Source organism: Microtus pennsylvanicus, chromosome 7 (genome assembly GCF_037038515.1).
Source record: "Microtus pennsylvanicus isolate mMicPen1 chromosome 7, mMicPen1.hap1, whole genome shotgun sequence".
NCBI classification, from domain to species: domain Eukaryota; kingdom Metazoa; phylum Chordata; class Mammalia; order Rodentia; family Cricetidae; genus Microtus; species Microtus pennsylvanicus.
The window spans coordinates 78,817,014-78,839,605 of NC_134585.1; the positions used below are offsets into that span (position 1 = coordinate 78,817,014).

At 38.1% G+C, this 22,592-nt stretch overlaps 1 protein-coding gene across 8 annotated transcripts in view; it reads left to right on the forward strand.

Annotated features, from left to right (window-relative positions):
- Bmpr1b (bone morphogenetic protein receptor type 1B) overlaps positions 1–22,592 on the forward strand; it is a 304,001-nt gene that overhangs the window by 259,269 nt on the left and 22,140 nt on the right. For 4 of the 8 annotated variants that reach the window (XM_075981224.1, XM_075981223.1, XM_075981226.1 and 1 more), the window contains 5 exons: positions 2,730–2,889; positions 10,958–11,060; positions 11,566–11,677; positions 15,788–15,884; positions 16,831–16,969. In XM_075981224.1, the coding sequence (XP_075837339.1) occupies positions 2,747–2,889; positions 10,958–11,060; positions 11,566–11,677; positions 15,788–15,884; positions 16,831–16,969 (594 nt within the window). In that variant the 5' untranslated portion in view covers positions 2,730–2,746. The remainder of the gene's footprint in view (positions 1–2,729; positions 2,890–10,957; positions 11,061–11,565; positions 11,678–15,787; positions 15,885–16,830; positions 16,970–22,592) is intronic. The other 4 variants (XM_075981227.1, XM_075981228.1, XM_075981229.1 and 1 more) reach the window with 3 other exon arrangements.

A 22,592-nucleotide genomic window follows, 5' to 3' on the forward strand; every position in this document is an offset into this window, starting at 1 on the left:
CACACTCTTTTGTATTGCTGGCATGCTTTTTAATAAACTACGAGTATTGATATCAATTGTTTTTACAGTTACTTGCTTTTATACACGAATCTATTTCTTCCTCGTTATTTTTCCATAAATTTGTTTTGTGTTGAAGTTTGGGGCTCTCCTCAGATATCTCCTGGCCATGAACTAGTGACTCATGCATGGGAGCATGACATACTAAAATTGCTGACTGGAAGCTTCCAGATAGAACTCTTCACTAAGATCCTTCACTTATAGGATAACATGGGAGGAGAGCGCTTTTGTTATTTCTTTCTTTAGCCTTTGACTTGCCCTTGACCTGCTTCAATTCTCCAGAGAAGAAGACAAAGCCTGGTTGGGAAAGAGGGCAGGAAGGATTTAGTGTCCACTGCATACTGGAAATAGTACCTCTGCCTTCATCGTGCTTTGTTTTTGAAGCCCCTGACTTGAAGGGAAGAAATGGAAAATACACTATCTAGTACTGTAAGCATAAGATTTACCTTCCCCGTGTCCTTCAACTGTGGGAGAGAAAAGTTACTAGCCTATAGGGCATCTGCATATTAAGTGAATATTTATTGTTTTTGTTTTTAAACTTCAAAAAATAAGGGTCTGCTATGAGAGGAAGCAGGAAGTAATATTTTTGCATACTCTCTTTCATCATGCTGTCCCTATAGGCAACTCAGGTTATCAACTTAGTATGATTTTAGCCTGATTTACAAGGAATAAATTTACAGTGACAGGACAATTTGTGGAGGTACCTACATGTACTGCTTTAACCAAGTTTTCACATTCTTCTAGGAACAGATTCTTAACAAATGGCTTGCAAGACAAGGTGTTAGAAAAACTGTTCCATTTCTCTGTATTTCAGAGTTTGATTTGCAGGAGAGTACTCTATCATATAGAAGAGTGTGAACATACTGAAATCTAGTATATGGTTGGATTACAATATCCCCGGCAAGCGTGCCCTGAGAGTCTTCCTACCTCTGCCCGCCCCATCACTGACATTATAGGCACCGCTGTGACCACCTATTTATTATAGGTGCTTGGGATGAACTTTAGGTGTTCAAGCTTGCCCAGTGAGCACTGTGCTGACTCAGCCATATACCCGTACCACCTGGTTTGAATATCTTAATGATTTTTACACAAATTATTCATGAAATTTTGGCTAATTAGCACAAAGAACAAAAGGTCTGGGGAAGGTTATCACAGATATTTTTCCTAAATTCATTTCCTGATTCAATTCATGACTATAGTCATGTGTAAAATATATAGCAAATGTACTCTACAGTATTTGTCACATTCCATTCATTACTTCTGATTGTAACATTAGTTTTTCTTAACCAAAACATCTATAATTCAACATTTTATTGAAATTTGGTACAATTACAGTCCATGCTGATGTGGTTTGAAAGAAATTTTTAAACATTGTAATGTAATTTTTAAACAATGTAAATTTTACATTGGTAAGAAGATAATTTACTCAGTGGCAGGTTTGTAAGAGTTCTGGTCACAGTGCCAGAAGCATAAGAGATATTAACTAATATGTGCTCTTTTTATATAACATGCACACACCAATTTTTGACATAAGATACCTTAAGAATAATAGAATGTATTGCAGAGTATTATAAAGCTATCTAAGACAACTATATAGAAGATAGGAATATCTGTGATTAAACCCAGAAAATCTGCCCCGGGGAGATCTTTCCTGTGTCAGTAGTCTCCCATCAAGGATGGCAGAAGCAACCATGTAATAGCATACAACACTTTCATATGTAAAAGCTAATGAAGAAGAGGCACCTTTTGAAATATGTAGTTTCTAATTTTTTTATTTTTCTACACACATTTTACAGCTTAAATGTGGATGAATTTGTGAGTTAGTTTTTGTCAACTTGGCACAAGTTAGAGTCATTAGGGAAGATAGAACTTAAACTGTGGAACTGTCTCCATCAACTTGTCCTGAGAACATGTCTATGGAACATTATCTTAGCTGCTAATGGATGCAGGAGGCTCTGGACCACTGCAGATGGTTCTGTTCCTGCTCTGGTGGTGCTGGGCTGTGCAAGAAACATGGCTGAGCAGGCCAGGGGAAGAAACCAGAAACCATCATGTCTCCATGAATATTTCAGTTTCTGCCCTGATTTCCTCAGTTAGAGATGGGATACAGAAGTTATAAGATTAAATGAAGCCTTTCTTCTCCAAGTTGGTTTTGGTCAGGGTTTTATCACAACAATAGAAAGCAATTTAATTCAATGATAGGCCTCAAATCAACCTTGTGATATGATAAAAAAAAAACATAGTGCTAGGTTTCAGACAATTTGGGTTTAAAATGCTGGCTCCATTATTTGACTGTGTTCAGATTAATTAGTTAAAATTCAAGACTTGAATTTATTATGTGAAAAATGAGACTGACATCATTCATCCTTAATATCAATATATAGAGTAATCTTTACAGTACTGTTTCATTGAGGTTTTTTACTTAGCTAAATACAATTATTCTAATTTAATGAATAAAATTATATTCTGAAAGCATTATTTGTATCTATTACTCTCTGTGAGACATAAGTAGATGTCTTATTAAATATAAATAAACTCTTATGAAAATTTCAAAATATCTGTCTTTTGTTTGAACTCTGTCATAAGTGCTCTCATTTTAATTTAATGTCTTATCATCTCTTGGACAGAAGGCTGGATGACTGCCATAATCATTGCTCTTTATTCTTTTACAGAGAAGTTCGTTGATAACATGCTCTTACGAAGCTCAGGAAAATTAAATGTGGGTACCAAGAAAGAGGATGGCGAGAGTACAGCCCCCACGCCTCGCCCCAAGGTCCTTCGTTGTAAATGCCACCACCACTGTCCAGAAGACTCAGTCAACAATATCTGCAGGTTGGTGATGGAAATGCTTCAAACGTCACTTATCTAAGTGGTCACATGCCATTTTGAACATACTTTAATGTTTCCAAGAATAAGATCTGGAGGATGGTGCTGAATTTAGAGAATATCTAATCTTATTTTACCCTGAAAGGGTCTTTGAGACATCCCTTTTATCTAAACATATAAGCAGAACATGGGTTTCAGGCTCTTTGTCACTGAGAAGAAACTATTGTGCCTCTCTTTTCCATATTCACCTAACCTAGAGTTGATGCAGTTATGCTGATCTTGTTTTAACCATTCATCATCTTGATACTGTCAGTATCGGCACTAACAGGTTAACAAAAAGCCTCTGGAAAGCAGTTTTGCGATAAAGTTTATGTGAATCCAACAGATGTTAGGAGAGACAATGTCGCAGTACTAAAGCAATGAAATTGGAACTGGGAGAACATGTTTTATAAAAGAAAAGAGTTTAGATTCAAATAACATAAAGCATTTTTCTTTGTACTCATCTTTACATAGCTACGCCCATATTTCTGGTTAGATACCTGTTCTCTAGAGTAGGAGAAGAGTATGTAACTAGCCATAGCCTCTTGAGACTTAAGACAGGAGAGAAAGGCTATGCTACCTATACATCGTGACTCCTTAGAGTGTCAGTGTCAGAGGAGTAGAGTGTGCATGCCTGAGGAGTGGCCATCGACTCCAATGGGGAAAGGACTGCTAGTTTTGGAGACCAGGATGACTGGACTGAGTTACTGCTCAGACAATCATCAGCCAGGAGGACATCTCAGACTGAGCTGAAGGCTCTTGCTATTGCAAAGACCTTTTATAATGCTTATCATGATAGGGATTCTACTACAGGTTTTTTACCAGTATCCCTAGTCTAAAAGTGACAAATTTAAAATGCTCTGAAAGCACGGATGTTATGCTGCTAGTGGAAATTTCTCCACCTGACTTCATATGATGGGTAACAGCCAGAAGGCAGGCACACTAAAAATATTGTGTAAAATCAAGCCCCCGCTATGTTTACATAAGATACAAATAAACTTCATGGTTAGTCATAAGTCACATTCTCAAGGTATCACATTAAAATATATAAATATTGTAAAAATATAAAAGAAAAACAAAATAGAGCAGTGACCAGTGTTGGCTAGGGAATACGCTGCCTTTAAAATGCAGAGGCCTACAAATGAATTGTTTGTTGTTCACTTAGAGATGTTAAGCTCTGCTGGGTTGGGTGACCTTGGCTTGAGAGTGATTGCTGGACTCATACTTGCCATACATCTCTCTTTTCTTTTGGGACAGCTGCTATGCAGGACACACTTTCTATTAGGTGCATAAAAGAGTAGCCTCCTAAAGCCTCTGTTTGTCTCCCATGCTCTGATAGTTCATTAACCAGTTCAAGTGGTAGAGTGAGGCTGGAGGTCAGATGAAAGCCGTTCCTGTGGACAAGAGCCTGTAATAAAACACTGTATAGCAGAGTAGGGCAGAGCCTCGAGACACTGTATAGTTTGGTCCAGGAGAATGTCCTAGGGGAAAAACAGAAGTAAGTGGCTTGGAAACTATTGTTAGAGAGGGCGATAGTTAGGTCAACTGCATCGGATGCAGGTAGAAGTCAATTGTGAAAAGGACTGGAAGTGAGAATCAGAACTGATAACTTTAATCAGAGTAATGTACAGATATTTAAGGTAGTAGAAATGGAAACCAGATTGATATGGGATTTTAATTGTGTGGTTGTCAACCTGTGATTGATTATAGCAAAGGAAAACAGAAATGAATCCCATAATAATGAGAGAATCCCTCAAAAGAATATGAATTTACCATTTGGTCAGTATTGATGTGTTGACTTGTAGAAGTCAACAGAAAACTAGTACTTACTGAAATGAACATATGTTTACCTTCACCTATCTGATCATCACAAAATTCTTGTGAAGGATGTTGCACTTTCTGTTTATTTCCAGGTAAGAAATGTGAAGTTCTGAAAGGTTAAGTTGTCTTTAGTCAGTTTGATGATATGATAAAAAAAAAATTGGCCAAGACTCTAAGTCTGTATGAATTCTTGATCATCAGCCAACCCTGCCGGGTTCTGTGAGGACATTCACTCCTGAGTATGATACTCATTTTGCTAGTGAGGAGCAGGCTCCAGTTGAATTCTCATGTGTGGATCACAGGGACTGCCTTTGTTCTTTGTCTAAGACCCGGAAAAAGCACATGACTTTGTCTCAGTTCTATGAGGCCATACTCTACTCGTTCCCTCCAAAGGATTACTTCTCAAACTCTGTCTGTTAAAAGATACCCCCTACACACACAAGGTTATGCATGAGTACTTGCCTAAAGTACTCTAAAGATTAATTATTAAAACCATTCATTTAAGAGCTTCTAAATTATTTGTCCTTTTCAATTTTTTAGTAAGTTTAAGTAAGACACAGATTTATCATATCCTGTTGCTATATGAATTTCCATTTCTGCTTAATCTCTTCACAGCCCTGTAGAGAGCAGTTTGCTGTCCTGACTATTGCACTCCTAGGCAAAACAGCTTTAAGTACAAGGGTGTGCTTTCTCATGAGTTAGATAAAATCTGGTATATGTTATCTACCCTGAGGCTTTGTACCAAGCGAAAATTCCTCCCTCCATCAAGCTGCATGTCTCATGTAGGTTTCTTATTCAATAACTCTCCCACCCCTTGGAGAAAGCAATCCAAAGGGGGAACAAGAACCAATACTTACAGACATTGTGAAATATCATGGGCTGTCAGAAAATGTAGATGGAGTTTTAGAGATTTGTAAACTCTTCAGTACTCTTGGTTGTTTTACCAGGCAGTGATGAGGTCAAAGGTAGGGATGTGTCTCCTACCAAAATTCATGTCATTTCCATTGCTTATGACATATATACTAGAGGATATTATATATATGTAGTTATTGAGTCATATGGGTGCTGAACACCATTGATCCCAGCACTAGAGGAATAAATTCAAAGCGATAGTTGTAAACTCAAGATCAACCTGGCCTGTATAGCAAGAAAGGAAAAAAAGAAGCATGACTGATTATAACATTAGTATGAGTACGTTGTTTGTATCTGCTGGGCATAAAGCCATTGAGACTTCTCCCTTAAGGTGATGTCTGTCTTCTAAATGTGTTTCAGCCTGTCGTGTTCTGTGTCATTTTCCCATTCTAGCAAATGTTGTCTCATACTTCCTTATAATTGTTTCTATGCACATTTTCATCTGGTTTAATAAATCCCTTCAAATCCTCTTATATAGTCTTTGGTAGTCATTTTTATTTCTTACCTCATGACCATCCCCTAGTTCCTTCAATCAATTACACATATCTATCCATTATAATAGATATTGTTGATTCATCTTTTAGACATGATTTTAATACTTCCTCATTATACTATTTATTTCCAATTAGGAATTCTTCTACATGGGCAATTTTCAGATATAATAAGTTGACATGCTTATTCATATAAAGAATATAGAAATGACACTAGCTTCTTAAAAGAGGAAGTAGGTATGTTTCCAACTGTTGTCTTTTTGATTGCCATAATCTTTTCTTTCTCTCTTTTCCTCATCTCCATTACTTTCCTCCTCTTCTTCCTCCTTCTTCTTTGTTTCAAGTTCTCATTATGGCCCCCTCACTGACTTAGAACTCACTTTATAGTTCAGCCTGGCCTTGAACTCACAGAGATCTACCTACTTCTGTTTTCCAAATGTTTGCTAAATGTATATTTAGAAGCATATGGCTGAAAGGAAAACTAATGGCCATGCTAAATGTCACTAGAGCTATTTAGTTTTTCCAGTGTTGACCAGTCCAACTAAGCGCAGATGTTTGTTGAGTTTATCTTTTGTAGTAGGAGGTGTTGATTTCAATTTTTATTAAGAGAGTGTTGACTCCTTCCTTAGGACCTGTGATTTAGTCATTACTCTGTTATTTTAAAGTCAATTATGAAATATTTTCATAGGAAATAACTGTTTTGTACATTTAATCAGAAATGAGACTGATGGGACAAATTTGTTGTCTGATTTTATTGAAACTGTTGGGCTTCTTCAGATTATCTACAGAGAACTATAAGACCAGGAAGGGAAATGTCATATCTCTCAGACAGTAATATTAATATACAGATTGTCCAGGTCAAGAGACAGGAGAGAGGAGTCCTTCTTAGAGATTATGGGATCTGCACAGGGTAGTGAGATACTTAGTGGATGTACAATTGAGACAGTGTGAAAAATGTGTGCTGCATAGAACAATAAGCCCATCCCTAGATCATCAGTCTAACTGCCAGAAAAGGATACTGTCTAGAGAGAGACATTGTTCTTAAGGACAGCATCAAAGGGAGCACTCATACAGAGACTTTGCCATCAATGCTGTTAACTTCACACCCCTGTACAGACATTGCCCCCCATAGGAAAAGACAAAGAAGCTCACAGTATTAGTACTCTCTTTCATTCTAACTCTGTGCGAATCAGCTCATCTCAGAGGCTGGAGAGGAGATCACTGAAACCCTTAGTAATCTGCAGCTTTGGAAACCGCCACTGCTCATCTTTTCTTGCTCTTGCCCCATCAGTTGAAAAACACCACGTGGCTTCTGATTTCTATCCCTGCTGCCTGAAGCTGATGATTTTCTTCTCTGTAGAGTCAAAATCTGTGTAGTCCGTGTGCTTCTCAAACCAAGATGCCTGTTCCTCAGGCTGCCTCCTTTGGTCCCTGATGCTTGAATGAGAGCCAAAAATGAAAACTGCCCTGAACAAAGCTGCAGGTGGCATTGGCCACTTGAAAAAAACCTACAAGATCAAACAGCATCTGTACAAACTGTGTGTACCATAAAATTACCTGTGCTGGAAATTTTGAAAACTTACTTTGTTCCCTTGAAATGTGAAATAGGCATTTTCAGAGACAGGGTGTTCTCAGCCAGCCTTTTAAAATGGATTCTGATTGAGATTTAAACTCAAAGGAAATTCAGGGACTTAAGAATTTGGTACAGCTTTGAAAATGTGCAGAGATATGTATTGATCAGTGAGGAAAACTTAATACTTGGAGGCATGAGCTCATAACTGCTGAGCTATCTTGCTAGCCCTGTTTCCTTCACTCTTAGCAAAGACATTGTCGACGTCATTTTAGATGCCATATAAAATTGCTTTCTCTCCCTCAACAATAACTCACTAAAGAACTGGGTTCCGGGGGCCTGTGCTAAACCCATTTAGAACAGAAATGAGAGCAGTTAAGATCTTTGCAGTTTCTAGATGCATTAGAAGCAAACAGGATCACTTTCCTTCAGGGCTTCAAAGCAGGCATACCCCCTTCTTGCCAGTGTGAATTTACTAGGTGACACTGAATATCTAAAGCAGTGTCTCCTTCCCATCTTCTAGATGTTTCAAACATTCCTTTGCATTGACGGTTCTATTAATTAACTCTGTGCCACTGCCCCTCTCATCCATAATCCTTACTGTAACCAAATGATTCATCCTGCATTCATCTATGAATTTCACTTCTTACAAATATTCCTACTTTGACTTCCTTCATGATTCTTACTCTTCCTTCATTAAAGGAATGTTGGCATAGCCTTGAACACCCAGGAAGCAGAGTATTAAAAAAAATAAACCCTGATGGCAGGGGATAATTGTCCTTTATGACACCTAATAGCTGCTTCGGTGGTGGGCAGAGTTGGCTACCTTGGACTCAAGATCTGCTTGTTTCCCTTTGTGCTTGCTACAGAGTTAAAACCTCTTGAGTAGTGCATAAGTGTCCAGTTAATGCCCTGTACTAGACAGAAGTGCTAGTGTGAAGTCTATAAAGTTTAGAAACTACATTTGCTGTGTTGCTGGTGATAAAAGTGAAATAATGTCTCTCTTCCTTTCTTAATCTCCACGTTTGATTTTTTTATGTGGATTTATGACTTATGGTATAGTGATCCTTTTCTCCAGGATGCTTCTAGCTTCCTCTTTATCCCTAATACACACACACACACACACACACACACACACACACACACACACTGGATTTATTTTTATTTTATGTGTATAGGTATTTTGCCTGCATGTGTGTGTGTGTGTGTGTGTGTACAATTGCATACAATGCCAAGACAAGCAAGAAGAGGGTTCTAGATGTTTGGAACTGAAATTACCATGTGGCTGCCAGGAATTAGACTCAGGTGTTCTGGAAGAAAACTAGCTGCTCTTAACTGCTGAGCAGTATCGTCACCCCCACCACACACACACTTCTTTGTATTTCTAACTCTCAGATCTGCAAACAGGCTTGTATATTCTTAAAGCTTGATTTACTCTCCCTAGTGTTTGTATTGCAAGTTCCCAGAAAATTTACTTTGTCTGTCTGTCTGTCTCTCTTTCTCTCTCTCTCTCTTTCTCTCTCTCTCTCTCTCTCTCTCTCTCTCTCTCTCTCTCTCTCTCTCTCTCCCTTCTTTTTTTTATTTCTAAACTGCCTTGATATTCATTTTGATACACTTTGATTTTGTTCAATGCATTAAATCATCTCAGATATAATGTATCATGTTGATTGTGCTACTGTCTAAGAATTCCAAATACTTTACACAAATAAATAGTCTAAATACGTAGAAAAAGCATCAGAAACCCACATGAGTCATATTTACTCACATTGTTTGGAGTGAAGGTCCGTCTTATTTATTGCCTTCAGTATTGTGTGGTTTATATTCCCAATGAGGTTTCAGTGAGTTGACTAAGAAGTTGAGCATGGATTGTTTAGAGGCAGTTTTTCTTCTACAACAATATTCATGCATTTGACCTTAGTCTAACACAGATTTATCACTGGCCCTTCCTCGCCATTCTTTAGTATGTTTCAGCTCTGCCCTTCTAGTTTCTATAAACTGAGACATGTCAGATCACTTGAGACTTAGAAACTAAGTAAACAATTGTAAGGATGTTGATGATAACTGAAGGGCTAATGCATGTCAGAATGCGGCTACCGCTAAGCGAGTAGACAAACCTACAAATCATGGCTAATACTGTTCTCGCAGCTTTTGTTCCCATGACCTTTGAGATCTCCATTGTCATATTTGTCTTGGGCACTGCACATGCATATGGATGAGAAAAGGATGAGAGATGTGGCTTCATACTTTATTTCTAAGGACACAGATGGCAATTTGTGACTTACATTGAAAATCCACAATATAAGTAGTGATTTATGAAAAGAATATAGCTGTTTGCATGCATGTACATACCAGTTGCTGTTTTTGGTTTATTCCCGGGATAGCAGATCCTCCATTCAAGGCCTTATTTCTATTTCTATTCAACCTTAAATAGTGGTATTTTTCTTATCAAGTCAGTTCTCCCATTTGTAAAATGGGAATAGTATTTTCTTCTAATTATTGGTAAGAAAATTATCAAAAAGTTGAACATGATTTTTATCTGGAGAAACATTAAATTTTAGTTATGCAAAACTTCTTTCTATTGTCCATTCTTATCCAAGTCCAAAAGTGTTTGCTGCCCTGCTGAATTTTTGGTTGTGCCCTGCCCACTCCCAAAGCAAATGACTAGGTACTATACCTTCACTGCATTGACTGTCAGGAGGGGCTGAGCTCACTCTCGCCTGTCTTCAACAGCATGCCTTAGAGGGGTGTATTTCACTGCACCTGATGAAAAAGCCCAGCCCCTGATTGCACTGGCATAGGTTTCAGTCATGGCTTACCACCCCCCCCCCACCCAAGTGACATTTAGAAAATTACTAGTCCACTCTGACCCTTAGTCTCCTCACATAAAGGTGAGGATAGTACTGTCTTCCTCAGTTTTTCTGTTTGGAAAGGTGATAGGGCCAATATAAGTTCACTAAGAGTGTAAATGCCCTTTAATGGTATTTAATGACACACGGGAACTTTGATTTTTCTCTTCCCTGAGTTTCTGAGTGAAGGAGAAACCATATGTTTTTAATGATTGGTTCATCTACTTTCATAGATTCAAATATTGAGATGTCCTCAATAGTTTTCAATCTTAAAAAAAAGAATTCATTAACTTTTTCCTATTTGTGATGAAGCCAGTGGTATTACGTTCATTTTATTTTTCTAAGTCATGTGTTGTTTTTTTTCTCACCTCTCGCTGCACCTGTTTGGTCTTCAGCACAGACGGGTACTGCTTTACGATGATAGAAGAAGACGACTCCGGAACGCCTGTGGTCACCTCTGGATGTCTAGGACTCGAAGGGTCAGATTTTCAGTGCCGCGTAAGGAAGATAACTTGAATTTACTTTGTAACTTACATTGGCTAATTTTCAAAAATGTTCAAACAAAATGAACTAATCCTTTTGTTATGGCTATTCCATGTTGAACAGTTTGTAAAATAATTGAAAATTCTCATTGGCCAATTCTCTCTTCATTTTCAAACTGTTTTTTTTTTTATTTTTTAAAATGAGCTATTAACATCATACTTAGTTTCCAATTAGACCATTTTTAAAATCCTGATTATTGCTTAAACTGAGGCTACATTATTTGTTTATTCAATGTACGCTGGTTACTTGCAAGTACAATAAAATTTTACTGAAAGAGAAATGTTGCAATGGTACATGATAATTTGAAATAAATTTCCTAATGGAAAGTAGCATTTTCAAGATTTGAGCAAAATTATTCGAATTTTAAATATATTATCTAGTGACAATCTGGTAAATTTGAGATCATATTACATTGAAATTTAGAGGCAACCCACTAATAGCTGTTTGCATTCCATTTTAGGACACTCCCATTCCTCATCAAAGAAGATCAATTGAATGTTGCACGGAAAGGAATGAATGTAATAAAGACCTTCACCCTACCTTGCCTCCGCTGAAGAACAGAGGTAAGACAGGTGAGGGGGTGCTTCATCTTACTGAGGATGAGCACCGGACTCCTTCTCCTTGCCAAATTTATTGATGTCTTGACCATACTTGCCTTCTGTTTATTTTCTCACTCTCCTGCTGCACCTGTTTGGTCTTCAGCACAGATGGGTACTGCTTTCCAATGACAGAAGGAGACGACTCTTGAAAGACTGTAGTCACCTCTGGATGTCTAGGACTTGAAGGGTCAGATTTTCAGTGTCGCATAAGGAAGATAACTTGAATATATTTTGTAACTTACATTGGCTAATTTTCAAAAATATTCAAACAAAATTAACTAATCCTTTTGCTATGGCTATTCCATGTTGAACAGTTTGTAAAATAATTGAAAATTCTCATTGGCCAGTTCTCTCTTCATTTTCAAACTACATATTTTTAAATGAACTATTAACATCACACTTAGTTTCCAATTATACCATCTTTAAAATCCTGATTATCTATTGCTTAAACTGAGGCTACATTATTTGTTTATTCAATGTATGCTATGGGAGCAGAGGGCTGAGGCAACATGGCATCATTAATGTCATTCAACAATTATACAAGCAGATCTTGGCTTAGTGCTGTGTACAGCTTCATTCTTACTTAGGATCTTTATCATCCTGCGTCTCTCCACCTCTCCCCAGACAACTCCTGTTTTGAATGCTTACATCGTGCTGCCAGGAGGTAGAGAACACATAGGGTTGCACACTCACTCCTTAAATTTATTCAGAATTGGGATTTAACTAAATCTATTATGCCATTGTGCCCATTCAAAAATAAAAACCTTATACAAGACCAAATAAAGATTGTTTGGTCTACCACATCTTCATAACAGACTGATTTTCTTAAATTAATCGCATATTTCTAAAATGGGGATTTTTTTTTTACAGTTTTAACTTCAAAGTTTATAAAATTAAGTGTATTTAAAATGATGGTTGTTGCATATGTAAAGACTTTTTGGCACAGATTTCAGCAACAGCTCCTAGATTTTCTTTTTCTTCCTTGTACTAATCCCAAACAAATAATTTGTAAATGCTGCGGTCCTAAGTCTTATTGCATAAGTCAAAATGATGCTTCATGATTGGTTTTATTTCCTGAGAGCATATTACCTACAAAACATAGTAGTACTTTGTATTTTTGATAACTTTTCATAAATATATTCCCACTTGAGTCTTGAAGCTTTTTAGATTAATTCCTACAAATTCACATAAGAAACTCACCATTTTCCTTATTACTTTTTCAAACAGTATCGTAAGTTTTAGGAATACAGAAATGGATGAAGAAAATATTGCTTACAAAAGTATTGTTTGCTTATACTAAGGTATAAGAATTAACATATAAAAATTAACTTACATTTGGTCAGGAGTATCTCACTAATAGAGCTAGATTACAATTCATATTAATGATGACTTAGTATCTTTTCTGTTGCTGTAATAAAATGCCCTGACAAAAAGAAACTCTGAAAAAAAAATGATTTAATTTAAAATACCAGAGAGGTCAGGGCTGGGGAGTCAGGGGAGACAAAGACAGTGAAACAGGAAAGAAAGTGAATTCGGGCTATCAAAACTCAAAATCCACCCTCATTGAAGCATTTCTTCTGGTAATGCTTTACCTCATAAAGGTTCATTAGCATTGCCAAACAGTGCCACCAGTTGAGGAAACTCAGTATGATGTGAAGCCCCTGAAAAGTGCCCCTAGATTTTGCTTTTTTTGGAGTAGGACACCCCTCATGCTCTCTCCTTTCAGAAATTGGGGCTCTAACCTGGTAGAATCTTGTCTCCAGGGCACCTTTCCTGGTGTTCCAAAGCAGCCCAGCAGAGTTCCTGTCAGTGGTGATACACTCATCAACAGTGATGAACTTTTCAGCACATGGCTTGGCTGAAACCCTGTTTTTTAGTACCCTTTTTCTCTTCAAACTGCAGGTTTTAAAATTTCTTTTGTCCCATTGGTTTTGTTTTTCCATTGTTGACATGCGTAAGAGTCATCAAGGATAACCATGCCACAGACTCCATGCCATGCTGCCTGAAACTTTGTCGGCCACAGCAATTAGTCTGTTCTTTTGAATTCAGCCTTATATAAATTCTTAGCACATAAATAGCATGTAGCTGATTATTTGCCAATATATCACATGAATGGCCAGTAGCCCAGTTGCCATTTGAATCCTTGCTCCACTCTGAATCTTCTAGAGATGTGCCTCCAGTGTTCCATGCTGTTCCCAACAGTTTTCAAGCATTCACAGAAATGGCCCACTCAGCTCTGCCACAGTACTTTCCTGTCTGAGGTTCTGAAGTCTTCCACAGCCCTCTGAAAACCATCATCGCCAAGTTCGCTGCAGAAGCAAATCTACCTTTCTGTCACTAACTTCTGTATTGGTTCCTTTTCTGTTGCTATGTAGAATATCCTGACAAAAGGGAGCTTTGCAGAGAAATTCCTTATTTTGACATCCGAATACACACGGTCTGTTATGGTGCAGAAAGCATCACCACAAGACTGTGAGGCTGGACATAATAGAGGTAGTTCGGTGGCAAATGGCAGGATAGCACAATAGCCTCAGAGAATTGACCCCTGAACAAGAATCAAGGATGAACAGGAATTTACTAAATGGGTGAGACAAAACATTAAATGAGAATTCGAATGACTAATGTAAGCCAGGTATTATAGCAAGTATTCCATCAACCCGTCTGAGTCCTACAACTCCATGAGGTATTTGGGGTGGATGTTCCCATTTAAAGATGAAAAACTTCAGTATAAATGTGTGACAGAATTCAGTTTTTTTATTAAACAGCTATCTCTCAAAAGGATCCCCACCTTCCTGCAGAGTTCTCAGTTGGTTCTACTCCCTGAGAAGTTGCAGAGACAGCATACATAGAAATGTGCTATCCCGGAAGGGCCCCAGGTGATTCCCTTTTCTTCATGGATGTCTGGAAGGGTTTTCTTCCAGGAATATTTATGTTAATACTCCAAGTGCAGACAATGACAGAGTAGCAGGAGACTAACATGACCAATGGAAACAGAGGTTTATTGATAAGGATCAATTGCTCATAAACCAAAAAAGTAGACAGCCGACTCGACTGCAAGAGAGGGTTATTGCGGAAAAGGAAAGTACAGGACGCTAGCTTTAAGTACAGTGCTCACTGGCAAAGAAGGTCCTTAGGTCCTTGTGGTTTTGTTCCTGTCATAAGTCAGAAATGCAATGAGTAATAAACACATGGTCGGCAGTTCACAGTGTAGTCTGTGCTTGGCATCTATAAAAAGGCACAGGGAATCTGAGTTTTAGATTATTATATCATCAGAGTGAAAAAATTTTGGGTTTACGTACTGGAAATTAACTGTGACCCTGTGGTTAGATTTAATTTTATTAGAGAAATATTCTCTTTGGATTCCTAAAAAATGTAGAGTTGTCCTTAAAATTAGAAAGATAGCGTAAGCTGTGCTTTTCAGTATAAGCAAAGATTCCAGTCTTGACATTTATATACAGGACATAGAAGAAAGAAAAATAAAAGCAATTGTAGACCATTTGCTTTTAAGGACCTATAAATTGTTTTTTTTAACATGTATTAAGCAGTGTGTTCTGAACAGTATATGTGCTGAGCTTCACTCCTGTTTCTGATAGCTTTTTAGACAGTATCTATATATCATAGCTATATAATATATATAATTTACAGCATTTGAGGAGGTCTTATGCTTTACACTTATCAGAAAGCAGCTTTGGGTATAATGAATATAGATTTGTTTTTGTTTCCTATCCAAAGAATATTCCAGATGCCAGGTGAGAAGATCCTACAAACCCGCCACCTGGCTCTGGAATACACATGAGCTCCTGTTTGGCCGTTAGGCTCAGCGACACATTTATTCCTCATATTTCTCCTGTGGTTTAATTCTGTGTCAGGTCAGTTCCATCCATAGTGGAGTCTCGTGCTGATGAAATGCACATCTGGCTGAGTGGATTCGTCCTAGCTAAACATGCAGTTTTGAGTACATATGAATTTCTTCTCACAATATGTTAAAGTTGGTTTTTTTCCCCTGTAGTTTGCTTATCATGTTTTAATGAAACTTTGGGAAAGAGTTTATTCCATGTGCTGTTCTGTGACTTTCCTTTTCAGATTTTGTTGATGGACCGATACACCACAAGGCCTTACTTATATCTGTGACTGTCTGTAGTTTCCTCCTGGTCCTCATTATCTTATTCTGTTACTTCAGGTGAGTAATAGATAGACACATGGAGTTGTGCACTCAGAGTGAGATCCCCACATGAATATGTTTTACTGCTTTGCCAGTCAGAGTTTTGCATCATAGCATTCTTGGCCCCCCAGATCTTAGGTTTATCTGAGAAGATCTATTACCATTGACAAAGACTTACCACAGTGAAGCTATAAATAGATGCCTGTCTCATTTCAGACATCACAACCTCGCAGATAGAGTTTTCATCCCTAAGGAAACATGGAAAAATGGAAAATTTAGTGACTAGTTATGACTTGGGTTTAAGTCTAAGCAAAGAAGAAACCATATGGGAGTCTGAGTACTTTCAGTAATTCCTTATTTCCTGACTACAAAATTCCTCGAGTATTAGAGCATTTATTAAGCAAACATTAAAATAAACTAAGTTTAGTTATATTAAAGTTTTTTTTCATCAAAAACTCATTTTCTACTTTGTGAAATATAAAGGTTTTAAATGTCCATATAATTTGAGCGTCCTAATATTTAACCATAACATTCTATGAATACATAAATTAGTTGACTGAAATAAATTTTTGAAAAATTGCAATAGCATATTTTAAGCTTTAGTTTTATGTCATGGTTATTGAATGGTCTTATACACTTTCTTATGTGAAAGAGTCTCCGTGCATACTTTTGTAAATGAAAAACTTGTATATTTAACTACCTAGGGAACTTAAAGGAAATGCATCTAGGAAGTGGATATTGGAGCTACTTGGAAATGTTAACGGAATACAGTCTGCTGTATGGCAATTGAAAGACACAGAAAAGAAAAAAATTGTACATGATTGAATGAAAAGCATAGCAAGGGTAGCAAATAGCATTTGATCTTGTGTTTGTTTCTAAATTCCATGATTAACGTTTGTGCGTGACGTTTTATACCTGTCATTGCATTTAGGTTCTTAATACTATCTCCCTCATCCATGCTTAGGTATAAAAGACAAGAAGCCAGGCCTCGGTACAGCATTGGGCTAGAGCAAGATGAGACTTACATTCCTCCTGGAGAGTCCCTGAGAGACTTGATTGAGCAGTCTCAGAGCTCGGGAAGTGGATCGGGTCTCCCTCTGCTGGTAGGAGAAGAATATAACATGAATTTCAAGGAAATGTGTTCTGAGGGGAAATGTCAGTTTCACCTTACAGAGCAGTAGACTCTGAGAACGCTCTGTACCCATTAGGCCTCTGATCTTAGATGTGTGGCTTCCTGATAACATTTGACATACTGAGGGTGAGGTTATTGTTCTTTAACGTAAGTGTCTGGTTACAAACCAGACCCTCAGACATCCTGATCAAGAGTGGGCTAGAAAAACATTAAATGTTTTTTGGGAGGATAGTGTTACTGTACTTTGATCTGGCTATTGAAGACCAAAGTATTACCACCGGCATCTGCAAAGAAAGGCAGCTGGATTTCAGCTGCAGAGTGAGGTTTCAGGTTGATGTCTGAGCTATCCATTCCGGAGAGGTTAATTTCTGAGAGTCGGGACTGTCAACTCCGACAAGAACATATCCAAATCCAAAAGATTCGTGCCAATCCAAGTCACATGACTTGGGCGAGAAAAGTGTTTCATTCTTTTATAGACCACTGAGTAAGGCTGTTGGAATGAAGGAAAGATGTTTTTAATGAAAACTAATTTCCTTATGAGGGTCATTATTTTAGAGAGAGGTGAGGTATATATGAAAATGTGTGGGTACACACATGCGATGATCAGAGGCAACTTGGAGAAACTGGTCCTTCACTGTGCGCTTATGGAGGATTGAATTCAGTCTCAGTGGCAAGTGCTTTCCCTCACTGACTCACTGAGCCATCTCCCTGGCCTCTTAGAAACTCCGAAGATTGACAGTCAGGCTTCAGGCTCTGATTCTGACTTGCATGTCTTCCGGGCCTGTTTCATCTGATAACCTTGTATTTATTTACCTTTAAAGATACATTTGGAGACCACACAGAAAGTAGCCTGCACATGGGCAGTCATGTTAGTCATGATAAGCAGAATGATAGTACTTAGGGCATAAAACTTGCCCAGGTTCCGATGATTAAAATAAATTGGTTTTTTTATTTTTATGATTATTAATTCATTAATTTCATTAATTCACTTGAAGCAATTCTAATTACAGTGTTTGTAACTCTTTAGCATTGTAATTTTTTTAAAAGTATAAATAGGGAAACCCAATTGGTACTAATGAATTAGTTGCTTCTGCTCTTGGAGTTCTAACTGATTTGAGTTTAGTGTCTCCTAACTCATCTTATTAAGCTGTCATTGCCTTTCTTGAATCCTGCTTTTTATCTTTGCCCAGATACAATAGTCTAACACCTCCCCTTGTCTGTAGATCTTCTTTTCTCAGCTTCCTATGGACAGCATTTAAGCACCACCTGACCCCTGCTTTCTTCCTGCTCCCCTGCCTGCAACCTGACCACCAGGATTACCTCTGAGCAGCTGTTCTCCAAACAAAACACAGGTCCCTATGTTTTCAAATGCAATCAATCACTTGCTGGAACATTTCTCTAGTTTATGGCTCAAGGCCCCCTTCGTTTTACCTCTCAACACTTTTCAGTTATCTCAGCCTGGAGCCTAGATGTCTTTTGTCATTACACAGTCCTTTTAAACTAATGTTGCAGTTTAATTGGTAGGCCTTATTTGAGGGTGGGATATACCCTATTGTATTCTCTGTCCATCCTTCCCAGAGTCTCTCCAGTCCATTGATGCTCAGGTATTTGTTGTGAAGAGCTTTTAGCTCTAGAGTTTTACCACCCGCAGGGATCCTGATTACTTTAGATCCCAGCCCATCATCACCAGTGCTTGGCTTCTCTCTGGATCTGCTTTTCATTGCTACAGCAAAATACTTGAGAAAACAAATGGAGGCATTCTTAATTTTTATTTATTTTTTTCATACACTGTGTTTTCATCATGTATTAATCTCCTCCAACTCCTCTGAGATCCTCCCTACTTTGTTCTCTCTTTCTAGGAACACAGAACAAAACACAACAGAACAACAATAACAAAAAGCAAATCAAAAATAATACTACAAAATATCCAAACAAAATAAAAGCCCATTACAAAATTCATGGTGTATAATTTTTTTGGCCAACTACTCTTAGGCATAGAATCTGCCCTGGACTGTGGTTGATATACCCAGTGACACTCCATTGGAGCAAACTGATTTTCCCGTTGCCAGTAGGAATTAGTTGCAAATAGATTCTTTGTTAGGGGTGGAACCCTGTGTCCGCTTTCTTTCTTTCTTTTTTTTTTAGGTTTATTTATTATGTATACAACATTCCGCCTCGATGTATGCCTGCACGCCAGAGGAGGGCACCAGACCCCATTACAGATGGTTGTGAGCCACCATGTGGTTGCTGGGAACTGAACTCAGGACCTCTGGAAGAGCAGCCACTGCTCTTAACCTCTGAGCCATCTCTCCAGCCCCTGTGTCCGCTTTCTACTTCTAGTGCTAGGATTTGGTCTGGCTTGAGTTTGTGCATGCTGTTATCGTTTCTGTGACTTTATATGTGTATCGGTCCTGTTGTGTCTTGAAGACACTGTTTCTTTGGAGTCACTAACCAATGACTGTCATCATCATTGTGTCTTCTTTTCCACATGGATCTCTGAGCCTTGAGTAGAGGGGTTTGATGAAGATATCCCATTTAGGACTAAGTGCTCTAAAGTTTCTTTCTGCATACTGTCCAGTTGTGGGTCTCTGTGTTAATTCCTGTCTACTGCAAGAAAAAACTTCTCTGATGAGAATTGAGTGATGCAGTCATCTCTGGTCATAGCAATATGGCATTAGGAATCATTTTCTTAATATTTTTCTGTTAATACTAATAGTTGTAGGCTTTCCCCTAGTCCCATGACTTGCCAAGTCTAAGATCCATGGCCACTTCAGTGTTGTCAGATGTGGGGTCAGTCTCATGGAATGGGCCTTGAATTCCATCAGAAAGTTGTCGATGATACCCATTGCACCTTTTGTACCAGTGTATCTTTCAGGCAAGTCACTGTTGTAGTTGACAGGGTTTGTAGCTAGTCGTTACTGATGATTGCCTCTTTTCTGATGGTGTCCTAGAATTGTTAACACTGTAGATTCTCTTGCTAGATTGTCTGGTTTGTCCAAGAGAGATTGTCCTTTGAAAATATATTCCTGTTGACTATTTATAGTAGCCCCATGAAATAAGAAAGCCATGTGATCATTAATGATGGAGATAGAGTCTAAGAAATGCATCTCTAGACAGTTGTTTTCACACAAAGTAATAGAGCTTTATTACCACTAGGAAATTTAGTTTTCTAAGAACATCATTGTTTATACAGATTATGATTGACAAAAAAACCCAATATGTATCACTTGGCTGAATAAGAAATATATTAATATATTTTTGCATTAATTTAAGTATATAGTCCCACTTAAGTCAATCAGTTAATATATGGAGAAGCCAGATTCTAATTCACACTGAGCCTCTAGAATCCATGTTGTTGACACTCTTAACATGTGTAATATTAGTTGAGTAAGAAAATTGTATGGGTAGCAGCCTAGAAAAGAGGTTCCCAGGAGACCTAGATTCATGAGAAAGTAATATCATCTCAGCATTATAGCTGTACTATCTAGTCTTAAGATGTGAGCTTTGAGATAAACATTGAGAAGAGAGTAGTCAGTATCTTTAAGGGAATGGCTTTCTCACCTGATTGGTTAATTTTTTATAATGCAGTGGGAAATTTTAGTTATAGTAATGTAATATCACAGATATATGTTGGTCGTTTTATGGCAGATAGCCGAGACAGCCAGCTAATATAGAGACATCTTTGTTTGGGCTCATAAGGCTAGAGGGTTGTCTGTGGTTGCTTGTCCTCTGGGTTTTGGCTGTGGTTGCACACTCAGGTGAAAATTCATGGCAGAACAGAACTATTCATCTCATGACAAGGAAGTGAAACAAGAAACTGAGAACCTTTTGTTGCCACATTCCCTGTGACCTAAAGAGTTCCTACCAGACCCCATGTCTTAAAGTTCCCACTTTCTTATCTTTGAACCAAGCGGGAGAGCAAACTCTGAACACACAGACCTTTGGGTGACACTTAAGGTAGAAATTATAACAAATTACTATAAATTTTATCTGCATACTCAACTGAAAGGTTTCTGTACCCTGATATTAAGCCTCTCCACTGACACAGCCAATCAAATTGAGCCAATTAAAAATTAATAAGTCCAAGTTTAGATGAGAAAAGCATTCCTGAGTGGCCCTTCGGGAAGAAGAGAAACCCACAAGAGAGAACCATGTGGCAAGTTGGGTGGCCTTGCCTTAAATAACCTGTAGGCGTGGGGTCAGGTATGGGGGGGTGGGGTGTCGAGCACCATGAGGGCTTTCTCAGGGCTCCCCCAGGTGGAGATGGCAAACATCAACTTTAATAAAAATTGTTGAACCTGATTTGGATAAAAAATTTTTGTGCAGAAAGAGAAGGAACATTGGTGAAATAAAAAACTGAAGTCAGTGTTTAAATTTCAAGCATATGTTCGGGTTCTTTGATGATATAATCTTAAAATTGTGAGTAAGATTTCGTTTTTAAGTCTAAGTTAATGGCAGCGTGCCTTGGAGGTCTGTTGTTTCTGTCCCATTAACATTGTGATTGCTATTAGCACATTCACAGAGAAGACATCTCATTGCTGGACAAGAAGCAGAGCTGTTTGTTAGGCAGGGTTCCTTAGATTCACAGAGCAATGTCTGTGCTTCTGTTAGGGGAATGTGCTAGCTTTAATAACTATAGTAAGTTCTCCTCCAGGTGGATGCTCTAACTGCTCCATATCTGTCTCTCAGCTGCCTGTGCTCTCTTGATGCTTCTGTCATATTGTCAGGGGTGTGGACATGGAGTATACCAATGGTCGCCTGCTCCAGAATGCCTAACTCTGTGAGGGGGAGGCTGCTTTATGCATCTGCTGGTCTGCTTATTTCTACCCCGCTTCGTGATTTCTAGATCCCTGGTAGTCCTTTGATTTTTAAAATCTTAACTTTAGCAAAAAGTTGTCTTTTACAACAAAGATTTATTTTTTTGTCAATGTCAGGGACAGTTTTAAGAATAAAACTCAGGACCTCTGAGGAAGGTTCTGAGGAAGGAATCTACAGAATAATGTCCATATCCAATCCTTAGAATCTGTTATGTTGTCTGGCAGAGGGGATTTAGGCTGCTAGCCCTTGGAACCTGGCAGTGAGAGAATTAGTTATCACAATGTAATGATCCTAAAAATTCAGAAACAGAAAGAAAAGCCTTAAGCTTTTACCTGATGTATACAAAGAGGACTTTGTATTTATTATGGTAAGATTTTGCTAGTATTGTATGCTGGCTGACTTGCTTATTAATTTGAGACATTATCCTATGTAGATCAGGCTGCGCTTCACCACACAGCCTATCTACTTGGCCTCCTGAGTCCTGAGACTATGGGTGTGTGCCCCCAGACCTGGCTGTTCATTCTTTCTGTCTACTTTCCAGGTTATGTAAACTGCCTCCAGTAGTTCCTCCTTTCAGCTAGGACACATTGTAATAGTAGAATAACCTTGATCTGTCAGGTATGAGTTACTCTGAAACCATTTGTCTTTCTTTATTCTCTATGAAAATTGCAATATGTAGAATGGAGAGTGGAATGCCTTAATTATTTGGAAGCAATATTTGACTATTTAAAATTGGCAAGCATCCATCTGCAATGTGCTTGAGAGAACAGCATAAA